This window comes from Oryzias latipes, chromosome 5, assembly GCF_002234675.1.
Source record: "Oryzias latipes chromosome 5, ASM223467v1".
Lineage (NCBI taxonomy): Eukaryota > Metazoa > Chordata > Actinopteri > Beloniformes > Adrianichthyidae > Oryzias > Oryzias latipes.
In genome coordinates this window covers 30981336-30999332 of record NC_019863.2, presented here as the reverse complement: position 1 = coordinate 30999332, position 17997 = coordinate 30981336, and the positions used below count along the sequence as shown (strand labels likewise).

The 17997-nt window shown below is 40.7% G+C and overlaps 1 protein-coding gene across 6 annotated transcripts; it reads right to left on the bottom strand.

The window, feature by feature from the left end:
• Positions 1-882: 882 nt before the first annotated feature.
• Positions 883-15038, bottom strand: LOC101163970 (putative homeodomain transcription factor 1). Of its 6 annotated transcripts, XM_020703588.2 has the most exons (18): positions 14965-15038; positions 14678-14867; positions 14459-14575; positions 13896-13949; positions 13736-13805; positions 13483-13641; positions 13000-13174; positions 12733-12838; positions 10979-11170; positions 10651-10890; positions 10427-10555; positions 8684-8953; positions 5627-5758; positions 5463-5549; positions 5227-5382; positions 5058-5153; positions 3354-3479; positions 1374-1505 (listed from the first exon to the last, which is right to left on the bottom strand). In XM_020703588.2, the coding sequence occupies exons 3-18, from the start codon at positions 14492-14494 to the stop codon at positions 1485-1487; spliced, it is 2049 nt and encodes a 682-aa protein (XP_020559247.1). In that variant the 5' UTR covers positions 14495-14575; positions 14678-14867; positions 14965-15038; the 3' UTR covers positions 1374-1484. The 6 variants fall into 6 exon arrangements, with proteins under 6 accessions (XP_023811044.1, XP_020559247.1, XP_023811043.1 ...); XM_023955275.1 differs by having other exon boundaries at positions 14459-14867; XM_011475650.3 differs by having other exon boundaries at positions 14459-14588; positions 14678-15003.
• Between the last annotated feature and the right edge of the window lie 2959 nt (positions 15039-17997).

The following is a 17997-nucleotide window of genomic DNA, read 5'->3' as shown; positions in this document are numbered from 1 at the left end:
TTCCCAGTTTTGTCTCATTTCAGTGTTCGCTGTGGGATTTGGTGCCAATAACAGATTTGATTTACGTTGCTTGTTCATGTGGAAACCAAGTCAGGGTACAACATGAATCAGAGAAGAGCCCACAGTAACAAAAACATTAAAAAGAAAGACTTGACTTGATAAAAATTGCAATATTTCCACCAATTATTGTTGGTTTTGGTAAAGAGATTTAATCAGAAAAGTTATCCAAAAAGCTTTTTCGTCTTCTTCCATTTATGAATAAAATATTTGGACAAAATAATGAAAACTTCAAGCGTCACATGATTCTGAATACCAGACTGGACCTTTATGTGTTTACAGCTATAAGAGGTGTAATTCTGATGATGCTCAGATGATCAAAACTTACACAGATCAGATGGAAACTTGAATTATTTTTTTTTTTAATGTAGAAACATTTAATTTTTAAAAAAAGCGCCTCTTTCCTTTTGGGTGCAACTGAAGAAAACTATTTTCACATTGATTATTTGATTCAAAGTCTCAGGATACTTTTGTGCTTGAAGGTTAGTTACTAATTTATGGTTGCATTTCTTATCTTGTGAGGGGATTGCATTAATGATCAACACTGGGAAGTGTTGTTTACCATAAATAAGTTAGAGAAATGGAAACTGCTTTAAAGATTTTGTTGTTACGATGACTTGAAACTGTAATCTAATATTTGTTTACAGACTTATGGTAACAGTATTTCATGCGAATGGAACAAGTCAAACAAAAACACGACGATTTCATTCCAGTCAATCTGACCCACTTTGGTTTGGAACACATCCTGCAGTTACAAGCATCTGACAGCAGAGGGCGCAACACCCAAATGTTCATGGTTGGTGGGGGGAAAAAGTCAGTAAACTCTGCGAATGTAAAACTCTTTATTATCTTTTAAAATCATCTTTGCATAGATCATTTATTCAACCCTGGATAGAAAAGGCAGATAGTGGTCAAAGATCAATATTTACAGGTACCAGAAAAAGTCCCAGAACTGAAGGAGACCCCAGAATAAATAAAAAAACAAATTAATAATTCCTCTTAAATATACAAAAGCCAAGATTTAGCAAATAAAATTACACCTGTTAGCCCATTTTGATTATGTGACAAATTATTTAACACTTTCCCTAAGAATAAAAGAATAAGTAAACTCTGTACATTGAATGAGAACTTTAGAAAGTGAATCCTGAAGATCTAGAAGTGTTGAAAGCACAGAAGCCAGAAACGCTCCCAGACAGCAGCTTTTTCTAGACAAACTTCTTAAAGAGGCGTTAGTGGCACGGATGACGGAGGCGTTGGTGCCCAACCAGCCGAGTGGCCGCTCAGAGCCTCTCTGGGCTGTGAGGGGCCGGCGTCTCGGCTGGGAGGTCCAGACGGCGGCGGCAGCGGCTTTGTGCGGCGCTCCAGGAGATGCAGAGCGTTTCGGGTTCTGGACTCCAGAGTCCTGCAGGCGGAAGCTTTCCTTCTCGTCAAGGCTTAATCTTCCACAGCTGGAAATATGAAGACATTTTCACAGGAGATCAAGTTTGTAAAAATGTTTAGACGCAGATGCTTCATGTACAGTTTTGCTCCTGAATTCAAGTTGGGGGACGCTGTCGTTTATGTTTGAACAGAGAAATCAGATCCGGTGAGACACCACAGCCCGTTTCCAGCATGCATCTGTGCGAAAAATGATTTAGAAGCTGAAAAACCTGAAAAAAATGATCATGATATTTATTTGCTATCCTTTTATCCTTTCACAATGAAAGACTGGAGACTGAACTGAAACAAGTTCTGAAAAACAATGTTTTAAAGATATAATAAAAATAATAAATAGAATAGAAAAATAGTAGGAATACAAATACAGGAATATTACAAAAATCCTTTTCTTCTAAAGAGCCGTTTGTCTTCTTGAGAGTAAATGATCTGTCAAACTTTACGGAACATTTTCAGGATTTGTTGTTAAATGATCCAAAGCAAACAGTGATGATGATGATGATGATGTTTAGTTGACGGCTGAAGTGAACCAGGAAGAATGTGAAACTGTTTAAAGTGATAAAACGTGTCTTCCTGTCTAAATCTTCATGTTTTTATCTGATCTGTTCAGTTCTGATCTCCTGTTCTAAAGAAACTGTAAATGGTGTAAACTCGCTTTATACCACCGTAGAAATGATGATAAATGCAGAGATATTTATAGTAAATAGGGAGCAGTGGCGGTTCTGCACTAACTTCCTCCCTGAGTTTACCCCACGTTTACTCGTGTTTTAGGGGCGTCAACCTCAGTCGCACAGGAGGCCTAAATCCAAAACACGCTTTTGGTTGCTGCATAGTTGAACAAGATAAACATTTATTGAACACTAAACTTTAAAACGTATGTTTATGAACATACATGTGAATAAAGACAGACAGGAATGTTAATCCAAAATAAATCAAGTCAAACCTTAAATAACATATAATATTTTGCTCTCCATAAAAATATAATCTGTCAAAATTATACAAATATAAACATGTTGGAGAACAAAACACACAAAGCCTGGAAATATTAATAATAAGAAACAATAAATCATATCATTCCGTTTTCTTGGATCTTTTGTCAGTTTTAGAGCTGAACTCCTGGCCTCATTGTTAGCAATAAGTTCATTTCTGCTTGGTGTGTGACGTCCTGCGTGTCTTAAATGGATCAGAGGGATTAGAGGTTTTTTTTTAAACCTGAATATCATTTTCAGGTCTTATAAAAAAAACATTAAAAACTAAATAATTGAACTCATCACTGGGATTACTCCAAAATATTTGGCATTTTCCTAATTTTGTGCAACACCAACAGTCCTCCAAAAAACCTTCAATACATTCATAAACAAATGATGGATTGTTTATTTATGATCTCATAAAGTGCAGCTGTTTACTGCATAACCTGTTGTCTTTATGTCAAATACTGACACCAACTAAACCACAGGCAGATGTAAAAATACATTTATATGGAAAATAAAGACACGTCATAAAAATGTCTACAATACTTAATAAAAAATGACATTATTAGCATGAGCTCAGTCATCTAAAGGCTCGTGACGAGTCAGGTACAAACTCTGTGATATAATAGATAATAGTAAACCAATAGTGGCTCAGATTTTTTTTCCTCCACCGCCCCCTTTAAATTTGCGCCCCGGGCATTTGCCCGTATTGCCCGTGCCTAAAACCGCTACTCCCCACTGAGGGAGAATCCTGGTTGGATCCATGAATTGTCAATCTAGATTCTTGAATCGGATACGCCGCCTAAGCAACGACCCAAAGCCCTGCCCTCTCCAGAGCGCGAGTTGACGAATATTCTCCTGACACTTCAACGGCTTCAGGGCTCAACTTACTCGGATGTTGAAGCCGAGCAGCTTGCTGACCACGGCGGACACGGCCGACAGGATGACGACCTTGGTCATGGTGTAGATCAGAGGGTTGACGGTCAGACTCAGCAGCCTGAAGGGAGTGTCCAGCTCCTGGAGAGCAGCAGAGAGGCTTCAGTCTAGCTAAGATGACTCTGGCTTCAAAAACAGACCGTCTGCAAACTCTCTGAAGTAAAAAATCTCTTCATTTTCCAGATTTTTACAGAACGATAGAAAACCTAAGGTAGGTGGGGAGTGAGAAGCTTTATAATTGCACTTTTGATGACGTGAACATAAATTCTGCTGTAACAAAAAGACGATTCAACCATAAAACCACCAACAACAGAGGAGTGGATCACTGTCACAATGTTTACATGAACAATTCAGACAGAAAGATTTCATGACACGTGGTCAAAATGGACAGAATATGTTAAACCTAATTTAACATATTAAAAAGGACGATACTTCTCCATGGTGGACCTCTAAGCCACAACATAAAACACTCCATCATTCAGGGTTTTTGAATTCTTCTTTTTGTCTCAATTCTTGCTTTTCCATCTGCAGGTGAATGTCATTAAGCTTCTAAATTTCCCGACATAAAGGTTTTCATTGGGAAGACTTCAGCTCTCTGAGATCTTCATGCAACTTTAAACCCATCTTTAAATCTACAACCTCCATCCTTTTTGAAGGTTTTCACTTACCGTAGCTACGGTGGCCCTGAGGTGCCAAGAGTGCCGACAAATGACTCAACACAAAAACATATTAAAGGCAACTAAATAAGCATTTTCACATTTTAGAAACCAAAACAAAATGTCAACATATTAAAACACAATTCCAAAAGAAATGAAATAAAAAGGAGATGCTTCAGAAAACAACTGTTAAAAAACGTTAAAAAATGAAACGATACGAGTAACGGGAAAAGCTAGGCATCATGGGACGTCACTGATTGGATGACGATTGTTCACTGTTTCAACAGGAAGTTATTTGTCTTGGCGATATCTTCCCCTAGAAGGTGTTTCTTTAAATGTCTGGCCACGCCCACTGCAAAAGTTCAGTGATCGATCAATTACCTCTTTATCCCAGTTCAGGTAAAACATCCGTCTGCTTTCCCTCTTCCTCAAAAGTCATCATCCAGTCAGTGACGTCACATCCTACCTTTCCTACGTTTCTCATTTTGTTTCATTTGTTAACATTTTATTAAGATTTCTGGACACTACTTTTGGTTTTTAAATGTTTTTACTTTCTGGAATTTTGTGTTGATTTCTAAAATGTTGTTTTTTTATAATAATTTGTTTTTGCTATTTTAATTGCGATCTTTATTATGTTTTTGTGTTGAGGGATTTATTGATGTGATTTGGACTTCAGGGCCACCGTACTTGTTTTTCAAAGACCAAACTCCATAAGTATCACTGACATCTGGGCTAAATTAAACATCACTTAACACACAATATTGATTCGTCTTGTTAAAATAATAATATTGATAAAATCTGCTCTTCAGTCCACTTTCAGAGTAAGAATTCCTCATTTCGTTAAGAAAGGTTCCACCAATGTTCTCTTTAAGCCAACAGATGCCGGAAAAACCCGTTGAACCAAACAAAAGTGGATTTTTAAACAATCTAATCACAAACAGGACGATTCTGGACTCATGGAAACACAAAGCTGTAAAGCATCACGTGAGCGTCAAACGGGTACCTTCATCAGCTTGGTGGCCAGTTTTAGAACGTTGTTCACGATGTTGAGCTGCTCTTTCTTGTTGGGCTTCTTCTCCATCTTCAGGTACAAATTGATCTGCAGGGAAACGCGTTCTCGTTCAGAGGCGCTTCCTCCTGAAGGTGCGGTGCATCCAGGTGAGCGGCCTCACCTGCTCGGTCAGCAGCACGGAGGAGTTGCTGTACTTGGAGTTGGTCTCTGAGCCCAGCGTGGCGAGGCGCAGCAGGAAGAGGAGGAGCGAGGAGCCCCACATCATGCACTCCCAGTTTGTCAGCGACTCCAGGAAGGTCTTCGGGCTGTGCAGGAGCTGCAGAAGAGGAAAACGCCACGTCACGAGCACGACGTTTCATGGCGTCTGACCGAACCGCTGAAGCACGCCTGACTGACCTGAGCGCAGACGATGACGGAAACGGAGAGCGCCGACAGGAAAATGGTGGAAACGATGACGTCTACGGAGCGCTGCGGCCCCCGCCTCTGCGGAGACATCACAAATCGAGGTCACGACATCCCGCCGGTGGCGGCGCCGCCGAAGAACAGGCTGGAGAACAAACCCGGAGGAAGGAGCGCAGGGACAGCCACATCTTGATGTTCTGCACTTTCTTCAGACGGAAGTGAGGAACCTCGGATTTCTTGGCTTTGCGCGCAGAAGTCAGATGACTGAAGTATTTAGCAAACAAGAGTCTCTGTGGAGAAACGAAGCTGCTTAGTGTCGAGGACTACAGATAAACGACTTTCACCTTCTCTGAGAGGATTTGGTTTTGTGATCAAACATCCAGTTTCTTCTCTTTGTCCATTCAGGACAAACCTCAGAGGAACTCAGAGGAACAGGTTTAGGATCTTGGGCTGCTTGACGTCTACAAGAACATTCTTGACATAGTCTCTGCATCAGTGTTTAAAGCAGGGGTGTCAAACTCATTTTGGTTCGGGGGGCCACATTCAACCCGTCTGATCCCAAGTGGGCCGGACCAATAATGTAAAGGCAAAATAAAGCTTTATTCTTGTTTGATTTACTCAATTGGAATACATGCCTCAACCAACATGGTAGCCTACACATTCATTCACAGAGGCCAATGGATCTTAAATACAATTAATTTCACATAATAAAAGGTCTATTTATACAGACTGAATATTTGACATCTGACACTGAAGCAATCACAATAATAAACTCAAGAGGGGCTACAGAAAAAAATGAAACACCTGCCTAAAATGTAAATGTCAAACCATTAAATAATTACACTAAATTAAACTTGCAAACATTTGTGAACATAAGAGTTTGGAGTTAACCTCCCTCTCTCTCCTGAAACTTCACTCGGCCATCAATGTCAGGATTCAAATCGTTTTACTGTCATTAAAGTGTGCAAAACACAATGAAATGTCCAAGAATCTTTTCCTGGTTGAATTCAGCTCTGTGAACAAATAAAACTGTCCATTTTTCCTGCAAAGCTTAGGGCTTCACTTCAACCTTTTTTACTTTTTGACAACATTTTGGTCATTATTGTGTCACTACTGATCATTCTATATCTACAGCAGCATAACAGCGGTGATGCTCACAGGGAACTACCACTGAACTACTGCCTACCCAGACACAGAGCTGTTAGATTTCGCTTTTCGCAGGTGCAGAGATTTGTTGTTTCACCTGATTTGCTTTTCCTTTGCACCCCCTAGTGGCGGAATTGCGCATTTCTGTTATTTCTTTAAAAAATCATAACTCGCCACAGGAATGGACTAGAAACGTGCCTTCTTTTTTAAACATCCTTATGATTTTTACACTTCATGTGTGGGCTGGACTAAAGCACCTGGCGGGCCGGATAAGGCCCGCGGGCCGTATGTTTGACACCCCTGGTTTAGAGTTATGACACATAAATGTGATATCTCTTGGAATAATCCCTGGAAGCATTGCATATATTGAAAGGGTCTATATCAGGCCAACTTTTTGAGTTTTTAAGTGTTTTGTAACGTTCATTCCAACCCCAAAGTGGTATTTTTGATCCGTCCACACATCTCTTAGTATTCCTCCAAAAGCCTGCGCTCTGAGCACCAGCCCCTCCCAACCCACAAGAACGAGCAATTCTCCCATTGTGACATCACAAAGTGAGGAACCGCCCCTTCCAGGAAGAGTCTGCGCTGCCAGCTCCGCCCCCAGGCTGACACACACGCCCACTTTCTCCGTGGAGCTAGCAGCGATCGGCTAAACGTTTTCCGTTTCTATGAACAATCTGCACATCCATCTTTGCAAAAGTTCAGACGTTGTTGGTCTTTGTGGACAAAACGCAGACACGCTGCTGAGGCCGACTCTAGGTTGACGTCATGAAATGGGCGGCAACCAGAAGGAGAGAAAGGCGGAGCCTCAGAGACTGAGTCATCTTACTTCTAGGTAGGCAAAAACGAGCTGCAAAAATGGTTCTTTAGTGTGCCAAAGGTCATATATGATCCCACATATGTTGGTCATATATGATCCACACATATATATAACATAGGTGGAGGTTGGCCTGGCTTCATCATTATACATAATAATGCATTACTCACATTGGTTTTGACCTCGTCTTTGCTTTGTTTTGTTTTTTGATTTATGCATTGCTATTTTTCTCCCTTCATATTTGATCTTGAAACAAAAACCGTCTGATCTCAATTTTTGAGATTTTTTTTCCACTAGGAATTGAGTTTTTTGGACAGTTTCAGGTTTATTGTTACATAAAATGATTAAAAATCTGTGAAGACAAGAGGCTCGAATTAAAAAGATGGATGTTACCACAAGCAACTGTTTTCAATGTAAATTATTGGAGCAAACCTTTAAAGGGGTAAAAACGCTAAAAAATAAAGGCCTCGAACCACTGAAGTCATTTCAACTAAAGAGCCTTCATGAGCTACCGGCAAATCATCGACCTCCATCTCCTGCATCCTCCTCACTCACACCATCCACCCTCGTCTCCTCCTCTACATCCGTGAACCTCATCTGTGGTCTTCCTCCTTCCTGGAAGCTCCAATCTCAGCTTCCCTACTGTCGGGCATGTCCAAACATCTCCAACGTCTTCATCGTTCCCCAGAACCTCTACTGTGATCTGTTCCCCTGATGGATCCATTCCTGATCCGACCTGCTGTCGTCACAGTCTGCCACGCCTTTCCTCTCGTTCTCGACTTCACTCTTCTCTTTCATCACACCTTCCCCCGCCTGTTCCAACCTCCTCCATTGACCCAATCAGTCCTCAAGGTCCTCCACCTTCTTCACCTCTGCTCCCTGTAACCTCACCCTTCCTCTTCTTCATTCCTCTTTTTACAAAGCAAACCTCCACCTCTCTAGATGTTCCTCCACCTACTCCGTGCTCTGACCATAGATCAGCGTTTTTGATATTATTTGGTAATATTAAAAATCCAGTTTAAAAATTTCATTTTTATTTCCTTTAGTGAAATAAAGTATTTGTTTTTTACATAAATGAATAAACTTCAACACTCTGCAAACCTTTGAAATAAAAAAAAAGAAGAGGAAAAATAAGCAAAGATGGAGATTAAACAAATGAATGCAGGAAATGTCTTTGGATCCTAATTCAAAAAACGCAGTTTACAGTGAACGTACAAGTGACAAGAACACAGTTATAAAAGTCTTCTCCCACCTGTTTGTAGGTCCGCTCAGCCACGCACATCATGAAGAAGAAGAGGCCGGTGAAGCAGACTCTCTGCACGGTCGTGATGAAGAAAAAGGCGTAAGCCTGCGCGTCGTTCGCTCCCGCCGCTATCTCCAGCAGCTGCGGCAGCGAGTACGAGCCCAGGCTGCTCACGTCCAGACGCTGAGCCAGGCGGAAGGCGAAGGGGAGCAGCGCCAGGGTGGCGGTCATGAACCCCCCGAGCACCAGGTAACCCAAGCCCTGCTCCACCATCTTCACCTGCAGAGCACCAAGACGGGAGGAGACAGATCTGAGACGGGACGTCTCCAATCATCCAACAGGAACGGAGTTAGAGAGGCTGAAGGCTGCAAGATTCCACTGAACATCTGGGCGGCATAGATGGACAGACGGATGGACAAACGCATCCATCCATCTATACATTACTACTCCTGTTTAGAGGGAAAAGCAACGGAGAAATGTGACACCAGAAACATTCAGAAAAGGACAATTTATACTAACAAAAAACAGAAATCAAAACGGAAACATTCATTCATTCATTCATTTTCTGTACCGCTTTGTCCCTTTCGGGGTCACGGGGTTGCCGGAGCCTATCCCGGCTACTTGGGCGTAGGCAGGGGATGCCCTGGACAGGTTGCCAGTCTGTCGCAGGGTAGAACATCCACAATCACGCACCCATGCACTCTCACACTCACACCTATGGACAATTTAGTGTTGCCAATTAACCTATGAAGCATGTTTTTGGACAGTGGGAGGAAGCCGGAGATCCCGGAGAAAACCCACGCATACACGGGGAGAACATGCAAACTCCACACAGAAAGGTCCCCCATTGATGTATTTTTCATGTCCCCCAGCCGGGACTTGAACCAGGGGCCTTCTTGCTGTGAGGCAAGAGCGCTAACCACTGTGCCACCGTGTAGCCCAAAAACGGAAACAATGAAAACAATTTATAAGTTATGAATATAATTTTAAAAATCAACTAGACGGAGCTGCATTTCCAGAAGAAAATGCAGGGTTTATGCTGTTTTGCTGAATGAAAATGAAACTTAAAGGCTAATAATTGGCATAAATAGATAAAGAAATGATCAAAGTTGAGCATAAATAAAGTGAAAACAGCAAAATTATAAAAAAGATATTTTTGTGAAAAATGCAAGAGCCGGGTATCGAACCAGCGAGCTTCTGCACCAAGGAGTCCCCATGTATTTCAATGGAGGCAGAAATCCTGGAATATCTGGAAAAGTTCAAGGATTTGAAGGAGCAAAAGTCACAGCTGGAAAAAGCTGAAAGAGCTGAACATTTGAATAGTTAAATGGTTGAAAAATATGAAAAAAATTGTAGAAGTTAAGCTGCAAAACATGGAGGAAGATACTAGAATAAAGAAAGAGAAACAGGAAAACAATGGCTTGAATGCCTTATAGCGTTCGATGCTTTTTGAGCATTCAACCAAATAGGAAAAGTGAGAGTTAAAAGTTAAAAACTCTCACTTTGTCATTTCAAAAACATCTGAATCCTTTTGTTTTTGTTCCAACCTTCATTTCCTGCAGTTAAAGTTTAGAATCAAAGGATTAAAATCCACAGAGGAGATTAAGATGATGAAATATTCTGAGAATTCGAGTCATCATAACTGTTTTCTGTGTCCTCTTCAAAGCCTGGGAGCTTTTTCAGTGACTGGCAGCTGCTGTCGGGAGCATCGCGTGCTTTGTGTTCATGTTGTGATTCGGACCGCACACATACCCTGCTGAGGATGATCCCACTCATCTCCAACACCGACAGGTCTGCTTTCTTGCATTCGCCCTGCTCCCATATGATGGCGCTGACCCGGTCCTTAGACGGGTGACACGCCTGCAACCAGGTCAGCTGGCTCTAGAACCCGACAACAGATCCAGATCAGAACCCGAGACTCTGGAATGGACTTCAACAGGATCACAGAGCATTTCGGAGGGTCGTAAAGGGTTTACACTGGTGATGCCTTGCTGGGGGGTTTCTTCATCGCTGCTCTGAGTGGTGTTCTGGGAGAAGTTCACCTCGGCGTTCAGCCCCTCGTCCCCCTCTGTGTCGCTGCTTCCTGTGGAGGCGCTGTCCGGCCCCTGGAGAAGCTCCTCCCACATGTTGTCGTCCGTGTCGGAGGCCGGGTGGGAGCCCGCTCCAATCCTGTGGTTTGTCACCTCACGGGCTGCGGCGCACACTTCGCCCCCTTCCTGTGTTCAGACCCCACAGCGTTTTTTTTTTTTTGCAGAAATGGCGCTTGAAGCTCCGAAAAGGAATTTGTGAAAAGAGTTTTTTTACTTGAGGTCTCGACTTGATGCTGGAGGGCAGGTTTCGCTTCCGAACAGAAGAACACGAGCCAGAAACCTTCATGGCAGGGTGGTTGCAGAGGTGAGACGGTCGAATCGTTTTCACCGATTGGGGCCCTTCCTCCTGCTCCTCTTCCTCACTGGAGAACTCGTCAGACGCTCCAAACCCCGACTGGCTTTTGTTCTGCATGACAACATGGACACACTTCAGGACTTCCAACCTAATCTATAAAACCCCAAAACCTCTTTACGTGAAGCTTATGCTGTCTAGACTCCCACAGATCGGAGGAAGACTGCAGGCCCGATGAAGAGGAACAAGAATCAGGACAGTTTGTCCTTAAGAACATTTATCTCCAGGTTACCTCTCCTGCACCAGGAAAATCGACACAATAAGTCAAAGTAAAACTGAGAAAATAAACAATTTTCTTTTTTTTTTTTAATAAACCTCTTACTGTTTATAGAATAATCCTTAAAAGGTTCAGAGAAAAGATTTTATGTTTCACCTTCTGTTAACAAATGTGACGCGAGCTGCAGTTCCTCAAAAGACCACCAGAGGCTGGTGAGAAAGATGAGCAACTCTGAGTGTTAAAAAGTCAAATTTGAAATAAATAAATTCAATAACTAAAACTATTTTTAAATTTTTTATCAGAGGAAAACCTATGGGGGGAGGAGTTGTTTTGCTTTGATTTAAAGTCACATTTTGGCGTCTTTCAGGAGAGTGTATTTTTGATTGACAGGTGGGCGGACCCAGCAAAGCTCTGCCTGTGATAATTGTGGCAGAAAAAGCTGGAAGTTGCAGCTGTTTTTTCTAAAAGATGTAAAAAAAAAGTTAAATTAGTTTTCAGTAATAATTTTCAACTAAATTATTTGACATTTTTCCCTGGTAGTTGTTTTTCCCTCAAGTTTATTAACATGCAATTTTATGGAACCTCATAAAAAAACAAATATATTCTTTCTAAATAGTGATTTATTTTTTCAATATATGATCAGAATATGTTTGATACATTTTACTCAAAAAGTCTTTTACGATCTTTCATATTCCTAACTACTCAGTGTTTTATCAGGGCCTGTTTGGATGAACACAGAGCTGATATCCTGGAGGCGGGAAATGTTTTTAGATCAGTTAATGAGGGCAATTTCCCACGGTGCCGCAGCACACCGGTTGAAAAACACTGGTCTAGACATTTGTGGGTTTAAATCCATGGTCGAGTCCCTAAAATATGGGACCAAAGCCTTCTTGTTTGCCACTCAGTGTTGAGGGGTCGAAGCACCAAATGGTTCCCTGATGTGGTGGTGTCTGCAGCCCAGGGGAGGGGTGTGTCTGATAAAAGCTAGGAACCGGATAATGATAAATCATGTCATATAATGGTTACAGTAGAACAGGGGTGGGATTATGTAAGTTCATTCAGTTTGATACGTCATTGTGTGAATGTATAACTGATGATTGTAATGTTTTTGTGTATTAATCTTATTTGATTGCTTGAAATAAACCATTTCAAATCAAATTCTAATCAAATCAAGAATAAGGTTACAGCTGATTATCAATGATAGAAATGGGGAAATATCCTCCCCCCTTTGTGGCGTCAGTAAAGGTGTGTAACCACCCCTTTATCTAAAGGGGGAGGAACATCTCTAACCGTTGAGTGCGTGTTAGAGCCCTTGCTTAGATCTAGGATTCTCCTTTTTGATACCTCGACCTGGCACAGGTGACCGACACACTTCACAGTGACGGGTGGGGGACCGTACCGTCCGTTCCTCTAGCTGGCTGTCACACGGTTGAACCCCCTGCGTCTCCGTGTTCCAGCTGTCATTTGTGTCCTCCGGTTTTTTTAAACTTCTGCCCTTCCGGGGCCTGAAGGAGACCAACCATTAAACATGGAAAAGGATCAAATAAAAGGTTTAAGTTTGCAACCGTTGACAACAAATTCAGGGGCTTTTGTTTTTCACAGCTCATTGCAGAAACGAGTCACAGAGCTACGAGTCAACGGGTGTGAAAACCAAACAGCAGGTCACCTCCTTCTGCGTGCAGGACTGCTGCAGGCAGCCGGATACCCCATGGGCCCTTGGCTGGACTCAGTGGACACGATCTGGCAGTGCACGGTGCCCAGCAGCAGCATGAGGCACATGGGTCCAAACGTCTCGCTGGCACTGGCCTTGGGGACTTCCAGGTACAGCAGCACCGCTGCAACTGAAGGAAGCAGCACAAAGCCAACAGACATTAGAGCATATTCGCACTCCCGACTTGAATTTAAAGAATGAAATCTGTCCCTTGGTGCTGGGAGAATCAAATGTAAACAAAGCAGCGCTATCACTTGTGTTCTGCAACATCAAGCAGGCCAGTAAATATGAACGGTTTTTCGTTTATGCCACACAAATGGAAGTTAATAAGCAAAACCTTTAAAAAATATATGTCAAAACGAGAGATCAAAATATAAAACGGAGTCAGACATAATTAAAAAAAAACACCTCATAATTTCCCCTAAAAGGTCATTTTACCTTGCATTAAATACAGCAGGAGGATACATATGGAGATGGACCTGGAGGTCACCTGGATCCACCAGTTGAAGAAGAACGGAAATAGCAGCACTCGCACGAGACCCTTTCGGGCCAAAGCTGTCCATGGACTCTGCGGTTTGGCTTTACTGAACGTTGACCCTAAAAGTATAAATGCAGTCAAAAGGGTGTGGTCATTTCACAATAAATGAGGGGACACAGCATGAAGACATTATATAACCATCTATCAGCTCACCTCTAACTAAGTCAACATCGATGAGGTCTGGTTTGATGTAACCCGTTTTCTTTGGTTTGTTTTCCAGGCCCTGTTTGAAAGACGACCAGCTTTAGGACTTTTGAGATCATTTGAGCACTTCTTATATATGTGTGTGTGTGTGTGTGGATAAATGCCTTACTAGGTTTGCCTTCTCAAGTGACTTCTCCCAGACTTGTTGGTCATACGCTCTGATCTGCAACCAAAGCCACATTAGCCGTGTTTAGAAGAAAAGAAACTGTGATGCGAAGCAATTTCATTCTGTAATTGAGGTCAGTTTAGTTTGTTTAAGAAGAAACTTGTTGGAGCGTCGGAACAACGACAAAGGTTTCTCAGTTTGCTCTTTCACAACCAACGACACCTTTTGACAGATTAGGCTTTTTTTCCCCTTTCAAATCTTGATTACACAATCACACAAATCCACTTTAACTTCAATTATTAAATAACTTTGAGTTTTCTCGCTAGATTTCTGTGTTTTATTTGTAGTAGTTTTAGTTCAACTTGATTATGCATAAACAGAAAAAGGTTTTGGAGAAATACCTCTGGGTTTATGAAAAGTGCAGTATTGTGCAAGAACAGGCTGTCTGTGTGAAATATTTGCACTAGATTGTGAGTTTTGAATCTCTTGTCTCGTTTCCATCCAGACTGATAACCTTTGATGACGTCATTGTTTTGGCTCTGACTTTGATGGCTGCATGAGCTCACCTTCTCCTGGTACCACGCTATTCCGGTCATAGTCATCACAAAGCCAGAGAATGGTCTGGGATCTTGCAGCGGCGGGAAGACTGGGCGCAGATCCAAGTTTCACCTCGGAACACAAAACTAGAAAATTGAACTGCGCATGTGCAACAATTTATCTGTAACTGTAAGCTAAAATGCAAGAGTACAATAAGCTAAAGGCTGGAAGTGAGTAAGGAGACGTACCCAGAATAACACTGTACGCTGGCTTTGGCACAAACTGGAGGAAAACTTCCGCAACCATCACAAACTCATCTTTGAACGCTTTGTAATTGTTGTGAACATCCGCGTCGTTGCAGCGTCTTCTTGTTCTCCTTGGCTTCAAACGTAGCTAACTGAGAGAGACCTACGCACATTCCGCGCTTTTCATCTTCCCCTTTGTTTTGAACAAAATAGGAACAGGTTTTGTCACATTTCAAACTTTGTCCTAATATTGCAAATTGGTTGGCACGATTAAATTTGCCTAACCGTACTTTTTGACTGTTTCCATCACTTCCGCTTTCGGGCGTTTATTGTCTTGTAACACGACCCCAATGTTTTACCCGGGTAAAGTCTCGCAGGAGCTAAGCAAAACTTTGCGTATATTTGAGATATTTGTTGAGCACACAATAATCAAAATATAGATCAGTAACTTTTAATATAACATTAAAGATATAGTAAGCACTATCAGTGTGTTTTACAGCAGAATTTGGGATGATTGCGACATTTATTTCCTGCCTGAAACACCAAACTCAGGTACTATTTTGAAGAATCATAGTCCATACATTTTAGCCAATCAGAACGTAAGAAGGTTTACCAACGGCTGGGCTGACTCATTGAAAAAAATAAAACTTTATTAACTAAATCGAGCAAAACACAAAAAAACAGCCTGAAGCAGAAAACAGAAATCATTCAATCCACACCATACAGGAGAGTTATGGAATTACCAACGGACATTGTCGAGTAGCAGCAGTGACAAAGTAGTTAAATGCAGAACAAAATATAGTGAAATAAATAGGATTTTTTAAACAACTAAAAGCGAAGAAAAAAAGGTTTGCTGTGTTTTAAGGTTTGCGTCTAAAAGGTTTAGTTCTTGAAATAATCTGAGTAGTCTGAAGGAGAAAGGCGTCTTTATTAATCTCACATAAAATGGCAAAACTATAAAATAAATTGAGACAATTAAAAATTCACTGAAATGTAAATTTGTTCAAAACCAGGCAACAACATTTTCTTTAAAAAAAAGACCAAATGAAATATTTCTTTTACAATAATCCAGCATGGCAGTGGATTTCAGAAGAAGCCTTTAGAGCTAATCTACCCTCCTTGCTGTTGGTTAAATATTGGCCCAGATTTTTTTTTCTTAATGACATAACAACCTTTTTTGTTTTACTTTTCACCAAATGTGGAATTAAAACCTGATAGTTGTTCTGATGACATTATTTAAATCTTATACTGGGAGTGGCCCTTCTTTCATGACATTTCATGTACAGGCCGGACTACTTTGAAGTGGCGCCTTTCACCACGGTTCCTGCACAGATCTGCACCCACAACTTGATTTTTGAATTAAGAATTAGTAAGTACTAAGTATAAGTAGTATAAGTATTAAGCTTATGTCTTGGTGGGATCGCTATTGGGCAACAATGTCAGAAGGTTTCCATACAGTCACCCTTTTAATATAAATGACACCTTGCAGAAGAAACACACATACACATTCAAATCTATCACACATAACACTATCTATCTATCTAAATCTACTGTCAGAGGGGTTTATCATGAGAACAAGCTTAAAGCACAGATTCTGATCTTCTGCTGTACAAAAGTGTCAAGCTGCTGTTTAGAAGTAGTTTGCAGAAGAGTTTTTAAAGAAATTGGATTCTGTTGTCCTGTTTATATTGGATAGAAAAAGGGGAATAAAGGGTGACGGTGCACCTTAATAATAGAAAATTTAATGTGACTTTCTTGTATTTTTCTTCCAGCTCTAATCTAAACAAATCTGTTTCCTGGTAGAGTAATATTGATGTGTGGGCTCAACAACACACAAGTGTATTTTCAACTTGCACATATGAGTCGCTTAAGTAATATTTGTGCAGTAAAACAAAAGTTTAAATACTTGTCAGGTGGCCTATTAGCCAACAGGTGTCTGACATAATGACCTCAAAATGTTGTGCATCCACATTTTACGCTACACTGAAGCCCTGTATGTTCTAAAAATACTGTCAACAACAGACATTCCTTTTTGTTTACTTAATAGGAAAAATAAATGTATGTTGATTTCCCTATCAATTTTAATTTGCTTGATTCCGTTCATTTAAACTGTAAATTAAAAACGTTTAAACTGTCAACACTTTAGTCTTTTTTTCACTACTTTGTTTAATCACTACTTTACTTTACTTTACCCTACTCAAGTATCTTAAAGTAACCTGAGTATATTTATATGGAGACTCAGCCTTTGTCCCCACATGTTTGTCTCAGACCCAATAAAATTGTTGTGTTCAAACATTTATTCTTTTTTTTAACATTGTGTTTTTTGGAACAAACATAACCAAGAATCAAAAACTATTAACCACTAGTAAAAATGTTTATTAATATTTATAAATAAATAAATGTATTAACTAATCACAACAATCTAAACTGAGCATACATTAAATATAGAAGATCTATGTAAAATGATGAACAGTAATAAGAAAACTGCAACTCATGCAAAATTTAAAAAAAGCAAAAATGTAACAAAATTGTTGTATAACAATGTTGTATAACAGCACCACAAACAAATATTTAAAAAAATAAAGACAGTAACAAAATATCAAAGTCATTAATAAAAAAAAGAAACCCTGATAATTATTTCTTCTTTTTTTCTTTAACTTTGATTTAACCAGGGGGGGGGGGGGGGGTGTTCCCTTTGAGACTTAAAGCCTCCTTTTTAACGGAACCCTTGACACTACTAAATATTAACAAATTATTATAATTTAAAATACAATATAATAAGAAGATACCAAAACAAAGCAAAAATCCTGCCATTGGTGCAAATGTGTGGCCAATATGTATATACATATAAGTTCATACTATAGAGTTGGATACTCTAAATTGTCCATAGGTGTGAATGTGAGCAGTAGCAGTTTTGGGCACGGACCATACGGGCAATTGCCCAGGGCACAAATTTAAAGGGTGTGGGGGCTCAGTGCTTGGGAGAAAGAATTTGCGCCACTTTTGGTTTTGTTTGTGATTTATGGCCCTGCGACAGGCTGGCGACCTGTCCAAGATGTCCCCTGCCATCGCCCACGAGTGGGCGGGATAGGCTCCAGCAGCCCTGAAAGGGACAAAACGGGTTTAGAGGATGAATTAAAGAATGCAACAAAGTCATCGAAAGTGTCGATCTCATCACACTAGTATCGATACTTCACCTTGGTTTTATTGATCGTATCGATATGGGGTTGCTCCAAAGTCTATAATGTGTCGTATCCATAATGTCCAAAAATAGTGGTGCACAAAACAGAACGCAAAACACAAAACAAAATGCAGCCTAACAA